General features: G+C 36.6%; 2 protein-coding genes and 1 long non-coding RNA gene across 3 annotated transcripts; 2 read left to right on the top strand and 1 right to left on the bottom strand.

Annotated features, from left to right (window-relative positions):
• Nucleotides 1-1639: 1639 nt before the first annotated feature.
• On the top strand, nucleotides 1640-2718 carry LOC137727417 (uncharacterized). The gene is made up of 2 exons (XR_011067797.1): nucleotides 1640-1824; nucleotides 2139-2718. It is a non-coding gene; the product is annotated as an uncharacterized lncRNA (long non-coding RNA).
• Nucleotides 2719-6302: 3584 nt separating this feature from the next.
• Nucleotides 6303-6789, top strand: LOC137727388 (protein translation factor SUI1 homolog). The gene has a single exon (XM_068466257.1). The coding sequence runs from the start codon at nucleotides 6303-6305 to the stop codon at nucleotides 6702-6704; it is 402 nt and encodes a 133-aa protein (XP_068322358.1). The 3' UTR covers nucleotides 6705-6789.
• A 966-nt stretch (nucleotides 6790-7755) lies between these two features.
• Nucleotides 7756-14456, bottom strand: LOC137729287 (SUMO-activating enzyme subunit 2-like). Its single transcript, XM_068468165.1, has 11 exons — nucleotides 13974-14456; nucleotides 13749-13838; nucleotides 12632-12715; nucleotides 12334-12552; nucleotides 11387-11488; nucleotides 10393-10851; nucleotides 10000-10229; nucleotides 9266-9359; nucleotides 8981-9163; nucleotides 8773-8870; nucleotides 7756-8391 (listed from the first exon to the last, which is right to left on the bottom strand). Exons 1-11 carry the CDS (start codon nucleotides 14004-14006, stop codon nucleotides 8049-8051), a joined length of 1935 nt encoding a protein of 644 aa, XP_068324266.1. The 5' UTR covers nucleotides 14007-14456; the 3' UTR covers nucleotides 7756-8048.
• Between the last annotated feature and the right edge of the window lie 990 nt (nucleotides 14457-15446).

Here is a 15446-nt window from a genome sequence, read left to right as displayed (position 1 = left end):
CAAATGTAAGCCCCAAAAATGAACAAACAAATGGCTTAAATGGACATATAATACAACTTCCTCCAAATAGATAAATTCCAACTACATCTTTTTGTCTTCCGACGGTTCATTTTTTCTTCAATCCATTATGTCATTTGTTCTACATCAATTTCGGTGCAAAATTAATAAATTACAATGCGTATATATTACATTCAAATATTTTTCAAAAAAAAATCAAATATTTAAAGGGAGACGTTGAATAAAATACACATTAAATATTAAAACAAAAACAGATTTTTTTTTAACTATATTATCTACACTAAGGGAGAAGGGTATACTGGTAGGTTTAGCCTCACAATTGGCTAGCAACAATGTGACCTCTCACTTACAAGTGAAAAGGAATACCACTAGACCATAATACTAAGTGACAACAAAAACAAATTTTGACTTTAAATTAGAGTACACACCAATGGACTATAATCAATATGTAATCTAAAACCAAGTTTCAATTAAATTTCAATCTTTTTTAAGGATTTAAGTTCAAAACCCCCTAAATAAATATGGCTCCAAGGAAGGAGCGAGTGGGAAGTCCTTCACAATATAGAAAATAGCAACACATCAAAACGATGCCATCCCACCAAATTTTCGAAGGTACTCCCACTTCGAGTTACATAAATCTTTCAAGGTCCCTCATACACAATTCATTCGGAACCATGGCAATGTGACTTACAACTCTCGTGAGTCCCTATGAATCGACGCCATGAGTGGTTAGGAACAAACCACTCTAAAGATTGTGCACTAATGCTCAACATTTTATGCCACATCGAAGAGTAGTAAAAGGAAAGAACCTATGAACATGTAAAGGTTCTGATGTATTTCATGCTTTCCAATATACTTACTTCTACTTAGAAGCCTCTTTCCACTTTCAAGTCACCTATTTAGAGTTAAACCAACTTTGAACTTAAATGTTGGCCGGTCGAATTTTGAGCATTAACAATCTTGTATTTCCATGCGTTTTCATTGAAAGAACGAGTATACTAGCTTACGCTAAAAAAATTTGGTTCAATAGGTTTTCAACATTCCATACCATCAGTTTAAAATTTTTTATTGCCCTAGAGATAGACAGAAAGTATATATACACATGTAATTATACAATCCTTTATAGTAAATTCGATTTTATCAGTGACTACATTTATAGTAGCATCTGTATGAGGTGAATATTCAAAAACGGAGGTGACAATAAACAAAGACAGCGTTGGGCATTGGGGGAGTGCAAAAGGTGCACCAGCATGGCCCCAATTTCTGAGGGGTCCCCAAGGTTCATCCTCCTACATGTATTACATATGTAAGAGAGTCAAAGAGTGTGTAAGAATAGGATTCCTTCTTCCAACAAAATGGTAGGAAGAGAGAAAATAAGGGTGCGTATGGTGGGCAAGGCCAACGAACAAGAGTGAAGGTAGATAAGGATGTGGTGAGGTTGGCATGAATAACCTACACCAAACACGGTGTGAGCAGTTCTGAGAGGCTCCAAAATAACCCACTTTTATCGAATCCACAACACAAGTTTGCAACCCTAATCCCCATGACGTGTGAGCTCCTATATATCCCCACTGCCATTTATCCATATGTGACCTTTATATACACATCCCACAATTAAATGTTTCCCTGCACACACACACACATATACATACTTCAAACACAAATTGCAGTACGTATGTAAAAACTCATTATAATTCTGAACTTCTTCTTCACTACCTCATTTCGCTTTCTAGTACTGGAAATCATGGAAGATGACAATATGAGAGCATTCGACATGGCGGCGCTAAGAACAAGTCTCCCACAAAAGTAAGAACACATTGTTTTCTCTAAATTTCCATTTTGATTTCGCATTTTTAATGTTTTGGTTTCTCAAAGAACACATTGTTTTCTCTAGATTTTCCATTTTGATTTTGCATTTATGATGTTTCGGTTTCTCGAGGGAATATTTTTAACGGTTAAATTTTATTTGGTACATTGCGTGCACAGATTATGTACTACTGTCGAATGCAATGCACCAGATGTACACAAATTTGTTCTAATACGTGCATGGGTTATAGAAAATATTTTTTATATTTCAAACATGGTTAATTGAATGAAATGTGCACATGTTTGTTTCTCAGCAAGAGAGGGTTGTCAAGGTACTACTCAGGGAAATCGAGATCATTTACGTGCATGGCCGATGTACGAAGCCTCGAAGATCTGAAGAAACCTGAAAATCCCGATGCTAAAAAGAGGAAGAAACATTCTGAGAGGAGGAACTTCCCCGTTCCAGCCTACCCTCCTTATCCTTGTCGAAGAGTTTCTAGCACCACGCAATGTACTGCACCCTGCGTTGGTGTGTGAATAAAATAAATCAACTGACGAACGGGAAAAGCACAATAACATTCTTTTCTGCAATGCTTTGCTGCTTTCCAAAATCTCAAGAGGTGCAGATTTCGAATATCATTCTAAGGATTCATGTGGTTTTTGGAGGATCTAGCTGCGGGAGAACCAGGAAGGAAGAGCTTGTTTTCCCTTTCTCCCACATTGTGTAAATATCAAAGAATTAATTTAAACATATGCATGTATTAGATCTTATTTCTTATTTAATTTTGGTTTTTGTTTTCTATACAGAAAACAGACTTGTGTAATTGTCTCTGTGCTAGAACTTTGTTTGGTGTAATATCTTTGTGATGAAATTAAACAACTTTAAAAATCTAATGTCACATTTTGTTTTCAATTGTTGATGCCAAAAAAACTTAGAGATGAAGTGGTCATGTGGAGATGATAGATAGTGATGGATGCGGAGCACAACACGTACGTGGTTGGGCTACATTCATAGAGTTACAGTAGTTCTCATTTAGATAATGTGGTGTTTGCATAATATAATGTCGGTTTAACTCATTAGTGGAATCTAAATGGAGATTAAGGGATTAAGGACCTTAAATGTGGGAAAGGTTCAAAGGAGACTCCTTTTACAAATGAAGGGAGTCCCTCTTGGAAGTAGTTATTCGTACCCACGGGTCAACAAAATATAGGATAGTTTGGTAGTCGAGAAAATTCTAATTAAGTAGAGAGAAAAAGTCTTGAGAAATCTGTTGTTTTTTATTTTAATCAATCAACGATAATTAGATTGATATTCTTTTATATATAAGATAATGGCACTGTCCAAGCATTCTTGTGTGGCAATTGGTTTCCTATTAGTATGTGGCTGAGTATTTAAACATCCAACACTATCAACACCTACAGCAAGCTGAAAGGTGTGGCACACAACTTCATGTTGGATGTGAGAAATTGAAATCGATCAATGGGAGGAAGGTTTGGTGAAGACATCAGTCAGTTGAATCATACAACATGATAGCCTGAATAGACTTACCACAAAGTAACTTGCGTACAAAGGGAAAGCCAACCTCGATATGCTTTGTACTAGAGTGATGAACAAGATTTGCAGAAAGAGCCAGAGCTCAAATATTATCACAAAATATAGAAGTGAACAAAGAGGAAGAATTGTAATCCCTATACACACTAGAAATCCAAATATTCTCAATGAAGTAATAGCAAGAGCTTTTTAGTTTGGTGATCTGATTCTGTACACTAAGATTAGGAGTAACATGATTCGTGGCATCAGTATTAGCAAGCCAGCCAGTATGTTTTTGCAAGGAGTGGGATTGGAAATGGTGGCCACAACAAATTTTTTTTTTTTTTTTTTTTTTAACAAACAATAGTGTTAGTGAGTAAAATTATTGTTGTATGTGGGGGTGGGGGAAGAGAGATCAGTGGGGATCGAATCCACATTAGTGATAGACATGATTGTTTTATGCCATTGCGGTAAAGCGCCATTTGCATCTACACAACACCTAAGAAAGTTTTTTAATAAAAGTTTAACCTTCTATATTAGATAGAGTGAAATAATATGCCCTACATTTTATATTTTTTAGCAAGCTCCTTCATCCTGTCGACGTCTTCTAATTGCTAAATAGCTAGAGGTCGCTTGGTCTCGTGACTTATTGTAGTTTTCTTTCTTTTCTCGGGCTTTTTGCCACTTTGTTTAAAAAACATAATATGACCTACATGACACCAATATGGTGTATATGTAAGCAAAAAGCTTTCGAGTCTTGCGTAAATTAATCAATTAACTTTATGGAATGGTAAATAGTGTAACAATCCGCAACTTCGGTCAATATTTAAAATAAAAGGGTGCAAAATGTGATTTACCTTGAAGAGAACGATATTATTAATAGGTTAAATAAATTAAAGAGAAACCGAAAAAATTCATAGACCTAATTAATTAGAATAACGTGGAGACCAAGCCAAAGACAGCACATGCCACAATCTTGTGGAAAATTTGGCCTTTTTTGTCATATGCACTATACAATAGACACATTGTTCTAAAAATTTTCGCCTAGAGCCGTCCCGTCCTGATTAATCTCTAGACATTTGAAAATTAAGAAATGGCGCTTAAACCTGCTTATATGTCCGCCTAGACCGCTTAGGCACTCGCTTAAATCGCGACTCTCACTTAGACATAAAATTGATACCTTTTGTTTTGCATTTTATTTTATTTTTTTAATAAAATGTAAGAAACTTGTTGAATGCTTGGATGAATACTCATTATATGCTTGTTCCCTATGTTATCAATATGTTCTAATACTTTGTAATCTATATGTCATTTTATTTTGCAAATTAGGTATTCCAACACAATTATGTATTTTTTTTTAAGTATAAATAGATGCTTATTTATATGATATATAATAAAATTACTTAAATCCCTAGACCCCTGCCTAGACCCTGCCTAATCGCCTAGGCACTAGGCTCCAACCAAGCGCCCGACTAGCGCCTAACATCTTTCAGAACCTTGATTAAACATAAATCTAATTAATTGGATTTGTAGACCAATGTTAAAAAGATCCAAAGAGAGAATTACCGGCAGCTTCAAAGAAAGTTCCTTTCGATGCATAAAAAGCCAATGAGTTTCCTCCAACTCCAAGTTTAGTTCATTTGATGAGATGGTCCGCTATATCTATATACTGGGTGACCATGCTGCATTCAAAGTCCTTTATATTGTCTCACACATAATACTTTAATCATAGATGGAATTTTCCATTCAAATTGGATATTTCTATTCACATATATATTTTTACCTCTCACACACTTTTATTAATTTTTTGTGATTTTCTTCAATTTTTTCGATTTGATGGTTGAAAATTGAGAAGAGTGCGTAAGATGTAAAAACGGATGTGTGGGTAGCACTACCCTTAATATTTTACATTAAAGATTTAGGGTTCTTTCACTAGTAGTACTTAAAATTAAATTTTATACTCAACTCAAAGCCTCATTTTGATTTGTTCTGTTATAGTATCGGATTTGTTATTGCACTATAAATAATAAAGTTTTTTTTGTTAGGCAAGAGGATCAGTGGAAATCCAAGGCACAAAAATTATTTTTATTTTTGAAAAACGCTATTGAGTTTCAGTCCTCCAACAAAAAGGAAACAAGGCACCAACATAATCCCACCGTTCAAGTCTCTCCCCGAAACATTCCATCTCGTCCATCCGCGTGCAATATGCTGCCGCCTTCCATGCCTATACATAGACACCGCTGCCTCTATAATTATGTCATACGCAAATCACCGAAGCTTAATCATCGAACATTCCTTAGTTCCCAAGAAAGTCAGAAACCCTAAACCCCTTTCACCTTTTCGAGTTTTATTCTTGACGTATGTTTGTTTTCTTCGGGATGTGAATTGCGTTGTGCGTTCTCTGAGATTGATGCTAGGAATTAGAGTTTCTACTTTCTAGGGTTTCGCATACTTTTTCTGGATTTTGGTAGTGAAAGTATCTATAATATGTTTGATTGAAATATTTAATTAGGATTACGCTTCTGAATTTTTATTTTCGTGACAAATCTACAGCATGCATGAATAATTTGAATTATGTTCGTAGTGTTTTGATGTTCCTGGTCATTAGAGTTAGGGTTTTTCGTTGGAAGATTTGAAAAAAAAAAAAAAAACCCATGAACCCTTTGTACAACGATTATGTCACAACAACCAGTTACGAGTCTGTCATGAGATGAATTATTTGAATTTTTTTTGGTGAGGCATGATGTATGCATTCTTCTATGCAAGACCTTCCTGACTTCTGTGTATTCATGTTCTTAATCTGTTGGATCGGAGGCGTTGATTTCTTACGTGGTTTACGTGGATTGTCAGTTGAAGATTGCGATGTGAGGAAGGCTAACAAACAGTTACTGTTCTGTGTTGCAGTTTGCAGATTAATTTGTTTAGGTTCTCAATCAAGGCAAATTACATGATTGACCCAGACGTTCAGATCGCAACTACTATTGACCCTCTAGCTGACACCGGAGATATATACGGCACGCCCCTAGCTCCTTTCGACCCTTTTAATGACCCTTTTAGAGACACCGAAGAGCCAGATGCGCTCGGAGCCAAGGAGTATTTGCATATTCGAGTGCAGCAGAGTAATGGAAAGAAGCGCCTGACAATAGTTGAAGGACTGAAGGAGGACCTGGACTTCAAGAAGAAGCTTAAGGATCTGAAAAGGGAGCTCTTCTGCAATGGCAATGTGGTTGAGGACAAAAAGCTCGGCAAGATAATTCAGCTCCAAGGCGATCAGCGCAACAAGCTGCTTCAGTTTCTTGTTATTGCTAATATTGCCGACAAGGAGCGGATCAAGATTCATGGTTTTTGAGGGCGCTTGGAGTTACTAGTAGTGTGCTGCTATTGTTTCTTCGATAGACTTCTCTCTCCTTGTAGGAGTTATATTTTGATGTTTGTTTTTGTTAGATGCTTTTTGGTAGTTGATGGGGATTTCAGATGATGAATGCTGTGAGAGTTTATTATTAATAAATTTGCTTTTGTGTTTCGAAATCTGTTGTTTTTTGTTTTGGTGTCACCACTGGGGAGAAATCTTCCCTTTTACGGTGTTGTATAACCGGTTACACCTAAGATTTGAAGCAAACAGAACACAAACTTACAAAGCTACATGTAAATTGGAGCATATACAGTCGGTGCAAATTCAATGAAATGAGCAGCAGCAGTATTAGGCTTAATCTCTGCAAAACTGATAACTCAAAAGAAAGCTTATTCAACATGCAAAATACTTAAACGAACGGACAAAGGAGAACGCTAGCTACCTTCCCCTTTTGTTTTCCTCTTTATCGTACAACATGTCGGTTCTAATATGGTATTACAGTTCATTCATTTATTTTATTCCCCTGTGGCTGTTTTAATAAAATAGTTGCTTGTCGTATCTAGCCATGTTATACAAGAACATCAATAGCATCACATGACCAAGTTAGTTCCTTGAAATCCTCATGCAGAAGATGATGTTGCTTTAACATCTAAGTTGTATAATCCCCTCAAATTGCTAATATTATTAGGCTTCACTTTCATGTACAACCACACATACGAGCAATATTGAAAAAGGAACTCGAACTTGTAACCTCAGGTGCAACAAGGGTGAACGCTCTATACCACTTTGAGTAACAAACCCTTGCCACTTTAAGTAACAAACCACTGCCACTTTCGCATATAACCATGGCAAAGAAAGGCCCACTTAGACGCGATTGTAAAAGGGGCATAAGCACTTCTGGGAAGAAGGACATAAGAAGCATTTCGCCATAAACTCGCTTGGAAAATTACTTCCAAGCAATTTTACGAAAAAACACCTCAAATGTTTTCGCTTTTCGCAACTCAATCCTAAATATTTTCCAAATCCATGGTGGAAACTTAATTCATGATGACATAAAAAGGAACTCTGAAATTCATGATTCACTAGTTTAGGTGCATTTTCTAAGTTATGGTTTTCTTCAAGTTACACGGCTAAAAATCTGTCAACTAAGTTAGGAAAAACAAGAAGACGCATTACACTTATAACCACAGAAAAAGGGAAGCGAAAAGACCGCTTAATTTGTACCGGCTCGACCTAATAAACAGCAATTGAGCCAACCTCCCAAAAAGAATCAGTGCTTCTCACTAATGGTACAAAATTAGAACTGAACTGAGGCCTCCACATTAGAGATCCAAGGAAGAACTATTGCAACTTTATCTTCTTGCTGGTGACTGAATCCCAATTATCAAATATGACAAGCTCATCGTCGTCATCAACAAGTTCCAATTTCTCGGGATTTCTTGTACTACTGCCAGCAACACTTGGTATATCTGGATTGACAGCCTCAGAAGCCTCAGACGGTTTTCTCTTCCTTCCAGTAGTAGTTTCAACATCATCAGTCTTTTCAGCCTCCGCAGATGATGATGCATTTGACGTGCTTCCAGCATTTGCAGTAGACTTCTTGTCATCCTGTGCCACTGCGGGAGATTGAGTCCAACCAGATAGAACCATTCCATCGGGTTCCTTCTCTTCATCAAACTCCTCTCTGCACGAAATCAAACTTACATAAATAATCATGTAGATTACATGACAGTAAAGAATAAAATAACATCATCACCCGACCCTATAAAAAAAACGGCAACTGGAATCAGAAAATGCTTCATGCAACCTCAATGGTATACTTGGTTAGGTTTCGGGGGTGGGGGAGCCAATAATGGAAGAGAAGATAAATTGCAGGATGAAGGACATTAACTTCAACTAACACAGCTTCTGCAGCTGCGTGAAGCTTTATTTCTATAAACCATAACAGGAAAATCAGTCATTGCGAATGCTTGTGTCTTAAAGTCATCCATCATTTTGTATGTGATGTTAAGAAGCAATTTTAATGATGCATAGGAGCTTGCAGATCAACTGGATAAAGAACCACCTGTGCTTAATATTGATCTTGCATGATAGTTCTTGCTGAAGATCCTCAATTGTCAGCATGGTCCCACTGGTAACTGGAGTAGGAAGCTCAGACAGCACCTGCAATTTTAGGTAAAAACATTTTAAAAAAAAATCACACAAACAAGACACATGTATCAGGTGAACTTACATGAGCAAGTCTTCCTGAAACACAGGAAAAGAATTCATACCTTATCAAGGTTTGCTGCATAATTTGCAACCATGCCTTCGTCCAGGTCATCACCAACTTCATAAAGAAGGGCTGACCCATGCATAATGAGTGGCAAGCTCATCCCAAGCTTGGCTCTAACAATCTTTTCAACTACATCCCGCAACTTTGTGCGGTGAGTATTGATCTCAAGTGATAGTGGTGTCTGCTTACAATCATATTGCATTAGTGCATACCGCAATTCTACTTTAAATGTCGGCAAAAAAATCCCACAAAGATGGAATTTAGAAAAGAACAATCAGTATACCTCTGAACAGACATAGCAGGACTTGTTAGGCTCAAATGGATCCACTGGCATGAGCAACATTTTTCTTGCTGGATGTTCCAGACAATATGTCATCCTACATAGCCATTCAGATCAGGGTAGAATCAGACCACAAGGAAAAAAAAATAAAGTGTAGGACAAACCGCTGGAAGAAAAAAATAAAAGTAAAGCCACTCCACTGGCTGAATTACCATCATCAATGACATACTGTTCAAATTTCAATTTCCCTAATTGTTAAACTGGTATGACTTCAATCAAACAAATGGAAATTGAAAATGACTTAAAAGTAGGACCCTTCCGATTACACCTATATGCAACCCAACCAGTGCAAATAAAGCAATGACAGAAATGTACTACCATCTCGTGTTCCTGAATTATTCCCATCAGAAGCAGTCAAAGAATTCTTTTCTTCCCTAAACCAATATATGATCTTGGCTCTAGGCTCATCGACGCACATCAACCAATTATAAGTGCATTTCTGTGTGGGTATGTGTGTCGATGCACAAGTGTATTTGTGTGCAGATACAACAATTCAGTAAAAGATAATAGTGAAAAAACCAAGAACAGAAATATTTTCTCTTCACCATTTTGAAATACTAAAATTCAGAATAGCAAATTATATTGAAATAGAACACATTTTTTTAGATGGTATCGAAAGAGAAAGGAGGGAAAAAAAAAAGAGCACTTTTTTTTATTACAAGGGCAATCGCACACACCTATAATTCTTTGTATCATTTTGCAGCACCTTGATTGCCTCAATGACAATCAACCCAGCAATAATAGCATTTGTTGTTGCAACAGCATGAACAATATTACCAGCAATGCCTTTAGCTTCAAAAAGGCTATGCAATGGGATTTCAAAAGAAGCAGCCCGTATATTTGCAGCAGAAGTAACAAATTCTACAGCTAGCTGATCATCTTTATCAAAAGTCAGATTTCCAATCTCCTGCCACCAGTGCCCCCACACCCCGCAAAGATAATGAGAAACAAAAACGCAAAAAAAAGTTAAAAGAGTTCTGAGAACAAAATAAAAGTTATGAGTCCAGCTTGACATATGGAAAATAAATCGTTGTGCAATGACTTTCCTTGCTACAAGAGTTTAAACTAACCTTCTGCCTTTTCAAGAAAAATAGTTTCAAAGCCTCAAGAAAGACTCTGGAATTTTCCATAAGGCTCCATATATCCTGTGGATTCTTCATTCCTAGAGATGCCATGGCAGATACTGAATATACATCATTGGAAGCACCATTCTTTTCCATACTTCCATTCTGTTGACCGAGCCCATTAGGCATGACATCCCTACTATATATAGGCCTTGGTCTATTGCGGTTCTTCCATGTCTCTTCATTAGACAAAGCTTGCTCAATGTTATAACCAAATACATGATCATATATTCTCCTTCCATACTGCTCAATGTCTTCATCATTTCTATGTTCAAATACATCTTCAGCCTGTTCTGATGAGCTAGCACCATCACTAGAACGTACATTCAAATCATTTGCCTGATTCTTATCCCCAAACAACTTTGCAAAGAGAAGTTCCTTTGCCCATACGATACAGTGAACAAACTGCAAAATACAGATTATACAGTCAAAGTCTAGACCCATGGAGCAGGGTGTTAACAATGATGAATATACCATTTTAATTAGTTGGAGGAAAATGATCATCGTCCAATCCGACTAAAAGTTTGTTCCATGCAAACTGGCAAACCATATAATTTAGTTTTCTATTGTATATCTTTCAATATCATTTTTATGGCCCAAAACATCATTCACAATCCATAGTGCTTATACCAATTTCACAACAATCAAATTGCAGCAGCTGCGGCAGTAGTAATTTCTGAGGAAAAAACTAAGCCCAGCTTAAATCTATTAACTATAAATGGTTTCCACAGTTTCTTGGTCCCCCCCCCCCAATGGATTCCTTTGTCTTTTATTACTCGTGTTGTTTTCTCTTCCAGATTATTCAAGTCTCCAAGGTAGAACTAGAGATGTTTAATTCACAGTACATAAGTAACCAACTATCAAGAAAACTGATTTCCCAATACAAGCCACACACAATTATGCAAAGACAACAACAAAAATAACTATCCATCAACAATACCTTTGATGGAGTACTGGTAATGGTACAGACAGGATAAGTTTTAGGAGCAGGTTTTGGCTGACATTCATAGCACTCTGTTTTTCCCTTCACATGTACAGTCACCTGATTTTAAAGATTCAACAAACAAGTGAAAAGGGGAGGAAAGAATCTTCAAACAAAACCAACTACACTGAAGCATTTTGCAAAACAAATAAAAGGACAAATGAAATAATAAAAATGATGCAGAAGTTTGAATATGCCGGTCAAATGCACAGATGGTTTTTTCCACCATGTGTTTCTAAAAAAAATATAGAGTTTTACATAGTACATAATATATCTCTCCAAAACTACATCTAGCCACACTCAAAAAAAGGACTTGAAACTATTTAACATTATGCAGGAATCACATAATGTAAGACAGAAAATTCATATAGCTAACCCCGTACGATTGGAACAAGGGTAAAGATGATAATGATGACAATGATGACATAGATGATGATTAATGTAACATTTCTATGATAAACTATCACAGACAAACACATAATAAAGAATACTATAGGATCCTTAGCTGATGTAATTATTCAATGAAGCACGTGAATTCTTAGACAGGGAAAAGATAGTTCACTGCATGAACTCAGCTAAAGACATTCCATTATGAAACCCTTTCTGCAACTGCTATGGAGCACTGTCCAGATAAAAAACCAACATGCCAACTACGCATGAAGCAAAGAAATTACCTTTCCCGACCTAGACATCTTTGACATATGAAGATTGGCATCGCTAATAATCAAACCAGTTACAATTCTACAAAGCTCAAGTGATCTCAGATAAAAAATATAAACACACACACACAAGGAACCAGAAACATAATGGACAGACAATAATTTATTAGATGCAATCAATTGACAGACCTAGTTCCAATGAAAAAAATTAGTTTCTTGCCAACCAACTCTAAAGCAATAACTCACCTGTCCAAGGAACCCAGTTGTCCCACTTTCAATCAAGGGAACATCAGCTGCCAAACACAGGCGATTCACATGTCGTCTAGCATCTAAGTTGTCAAGTCCATTCAAGACCACATTAAATTTCTTAAAGAAGTCCACATTGAAGTCAGAATCCTTTACATTGGCATGGTATGAAGTTATGCTTATCTCAGGTCTAAATTTTAAGACAGCTTCCCGAGCAACCTGTTAAAAATATCCATGAAAATATCATACACTGCACACCTTTGCAAATAGAAAGCAAAGATAGATTAAACATACTTACTTTGGCTTTGGATTGCCCAACATGTGATTGTCGGAAGAGGAATTGTCTGTTGAGGTTACTCACTTCTATAGTGTCCATGTCAATCTGCAATTTGAGATAACCAACTGCACAAGTGAATAATAACCAAAAGAAACAAAGTAAACTTGTTCATTCTTGCATATACACAGAACCTGGAAAAAGAATTTGGATTATAATTTAATATCAATCCGCAGGTCGTGAATTGAAAAATTAATAAAGGGATCTATCCAAGTAGTGGTAAATATAAGTCAAACCACCACATCCAAACCCACTATACCATAAAAATGTGGCTTATAGTTCATCTTTTTTCAAGATTGGATATCATATACCCCATCAATTTGTTTAAATATATAGCTTTTCTTTCTTTTCGCTTATTAACCTTTTACACAAATTATAGGATTTCAACCACAGAGCATATGAATTAATCAATGGACAGGACAGCAATGAAGGTACAAACTGAAAAATTAACAAACAATGAAGAAAAATGAATACTTATGAGTAGAACCACTTCAGGAATCGCCCTGACTGGCACTAGTCAGCTACTGTGTGTTATTATAAGTTCAAGTCAGAGGTTCGGTTAAAAATATTTCACTTGTTACTAAAACGAGCAAAAATCCCCAGACACCCTAAGGTCTAAGCCTTAGGTAAGAAGTTGCCACCACTTTGATTCCTGTAAAACATTTGGTTAATTCTCTTCCAATTCTTTGATTAGCCAGATCCTAGATTCTTCTAAGAATGTTATAATTCTTAACAAAACTTTGAATAATCAACAACGACGATGATAATGAAAGAAGAACCAATACTAACTCAACATTTCATCACTTTTCATTCTAATTGACACATGATTACCTGTACAGATAATTCATTTTTAAAAAAGAAAAATTCAGAAGAAAATTGAACTAAATTTGGTACTAACAGAACTATTTTCCCTAATTAAAACCCTAAAAAAACAGCACATAAACTTCAATAAAAGAACATGATATGGGTATAACACATAATGAAAACCCTAGCAAACTACCAAAGGAATAAGAGAATAACAGAAACCCATCCCTTAAAAATCAACAGCAGAAGAGGGAGAGAGAGAGAGAGAGAAGCGCACAATATGAATATCTTGGAAGCCAGAGAGAGCGAGAGTCTTGAGAAGCTCGCAGCCGATACCACCTGCCCCAACCATGAGCACTTTCGCGCCCTGCAAAAAAAAACCCAGAAACATTTTTCAAAAAATTAAACCCAAAACCCACTCAGAATTCGAGCAGGGAGAGACTTTCACAGTTGGGGTTAGGGTTTCAACAGAAATTTTGACAGTTGGGTGCTGCAGCAGTACCTTTACAGCGGCCAAGTGTTTCCGGGAAGCCATGAGAGTTGCAGAAGAAGCAGCTAGAGAGAGAAAGGGGAAGACTGCAACAGTGGATTGGACTTAATAGCACAGAGGGGGAGAGAGGTGGGTGGGCTTAGCTTTTAGATGGGTCTGTGGAAATCGAACAGAGGACGTGGGGGGAATCTTGGAATGGTGGGTTGCGGTCGTGGAGACCCAGGTGGGGAGGTTCGAGGAAGGAGGGCAGTCGAGGTTGAGGGCGCCAAAAACACAGCAAAAAGGTGAAACTTCACAGCCAAAAAACCCCTCCCTCTCTTTCTCTCTCTAGGTTCTGTCTTTCGTGTGAGAGTAATGGAGGAGCGACGAGAGAGAGAGGGAGCGTGGTGCCTGTGGGCGGAGTTAATAAAGTTTGAGACTTTTGAGTCTCCCATCTCTTCTTCCTCTGCTCCCCATTTGGGTTTGAGGGTTTTGTTTGACTCGTTTTTTGGCCTACTTTGCCATGTCTAGGGGAGGATGGTAAAGGCATTTGGTCATCACAACAATGATTTTCCATTTGAATTTGGAAATCTAACAACTAGATGTATCCGTTTATGTCTTGTTTGGGTCAAGTCTTGTATTTGATTACTAATGCTACAAATATGATAGTTTTAGATACAAACGATGAGTTTCGATTTGTTAAGAAAGTCTTAAAGTGAGAAACGAGGTGCTAGAAGTTTCAAATCTACAAAAAGTTGGTAACTGAGATTAATCCAACCTTAACGATAAGCTATAAATAGTAATTCTGGTTCCCGAAACAATAATTTTTATAAAAAAATGTGATAAAAAATACTACAAAAGGCAAACGTGTGCTTGTGTTTTAACACTTCAAAGCACAAAAGCGTATTGTTGATCAATTGTTAGCATCAAACCTCGTTGTAGGGATTTGGTTTTGCAAGTTATCAAGTAATTTTGGTTAAGAGGTCTTCGAGTATAACTATGTCAAGGCAAAGCGCTTGAAGAGTAGGTTTCAGTAACTCTTTACATCTTTAAAGTTCGAACTAGTTGTTGTTATGAATTATGTTTTTGCGTGAATATTTAATGTATAATATGTATGAATGTGGGCTAGTTAATAGTGGTAGTGACGCTAACACTATGCCACTAGCAGCATTAACTAGTCCACACATAATATTGGCTTAGTACTAGACACCTCTACCTCTACCTCCATAGTATACCTTAGAATTAAGGCATGACATCATCAGCTCATATGGGAAAGCAAATTTTTTTTTTTTTTTAACAATCGATATTATCTACATTAAGGGAAGAGAATGGACTTAGTCTTACAATGGACTAACAATATTGTAATTCAAATTTGCTTTTGGCGAAAATCGAATCTAAGACTTCTTACTTACCTACCAGTGAAGATGAATAATATTAGACCGTAGTACTAAGTGACATTATTATTCTAAATTACATTATTTTAAAATGTAGTCCATTAAATATTAA

Source organism: Pyrus communis, chromosome 3, assembly GCF_963583255.1.
Source record: "Pyrus communis chromosome 3, drPyrComm1.1, whole genome shotgun sequence".
Lineage (NCBI taxonomy): Eukaryota > Viridiplantae > Streptophyta > Magnoliopsida > Rosales > Rosaceae > Pyrus > Pyrus communis.
The sequence above is the reverse complement of the archived record's forward strand: the minus strand, read 5'-3'. Positions and strand labels throughout refer to the sequence as shown.

Bases quoted from the DNA above. Each gene is read 5' to 3' on its own strand.
- LOC137727388 (XM_068466257.1), top strand. From the start codon at position 6,303: ATGATTGACCCAGACGTTCAGATCGCAACTACTATTGACCCTCTAGCT.
- LOC137729287 (XM_068468165.1), bottom strand. From the start codon at position 14,006: ATGGCTTCCCGGAAACACTTGGCCGCTGTAAAG. The intron at 11,489-12,333 runs GTGAGTTATTGC...CTTTAAAATCAG, and splicing joins CAACTGGGTTCCTTGGACAG to GTGACTGTACATGTGAAGGG. The intron at 9,164-9,265 runs GTATACTGATTG...GATTGTAAGCAG, and splicing joins CCTGCTATGTCTGTTCAGAG to ACACCACTATCACTTGAGAT.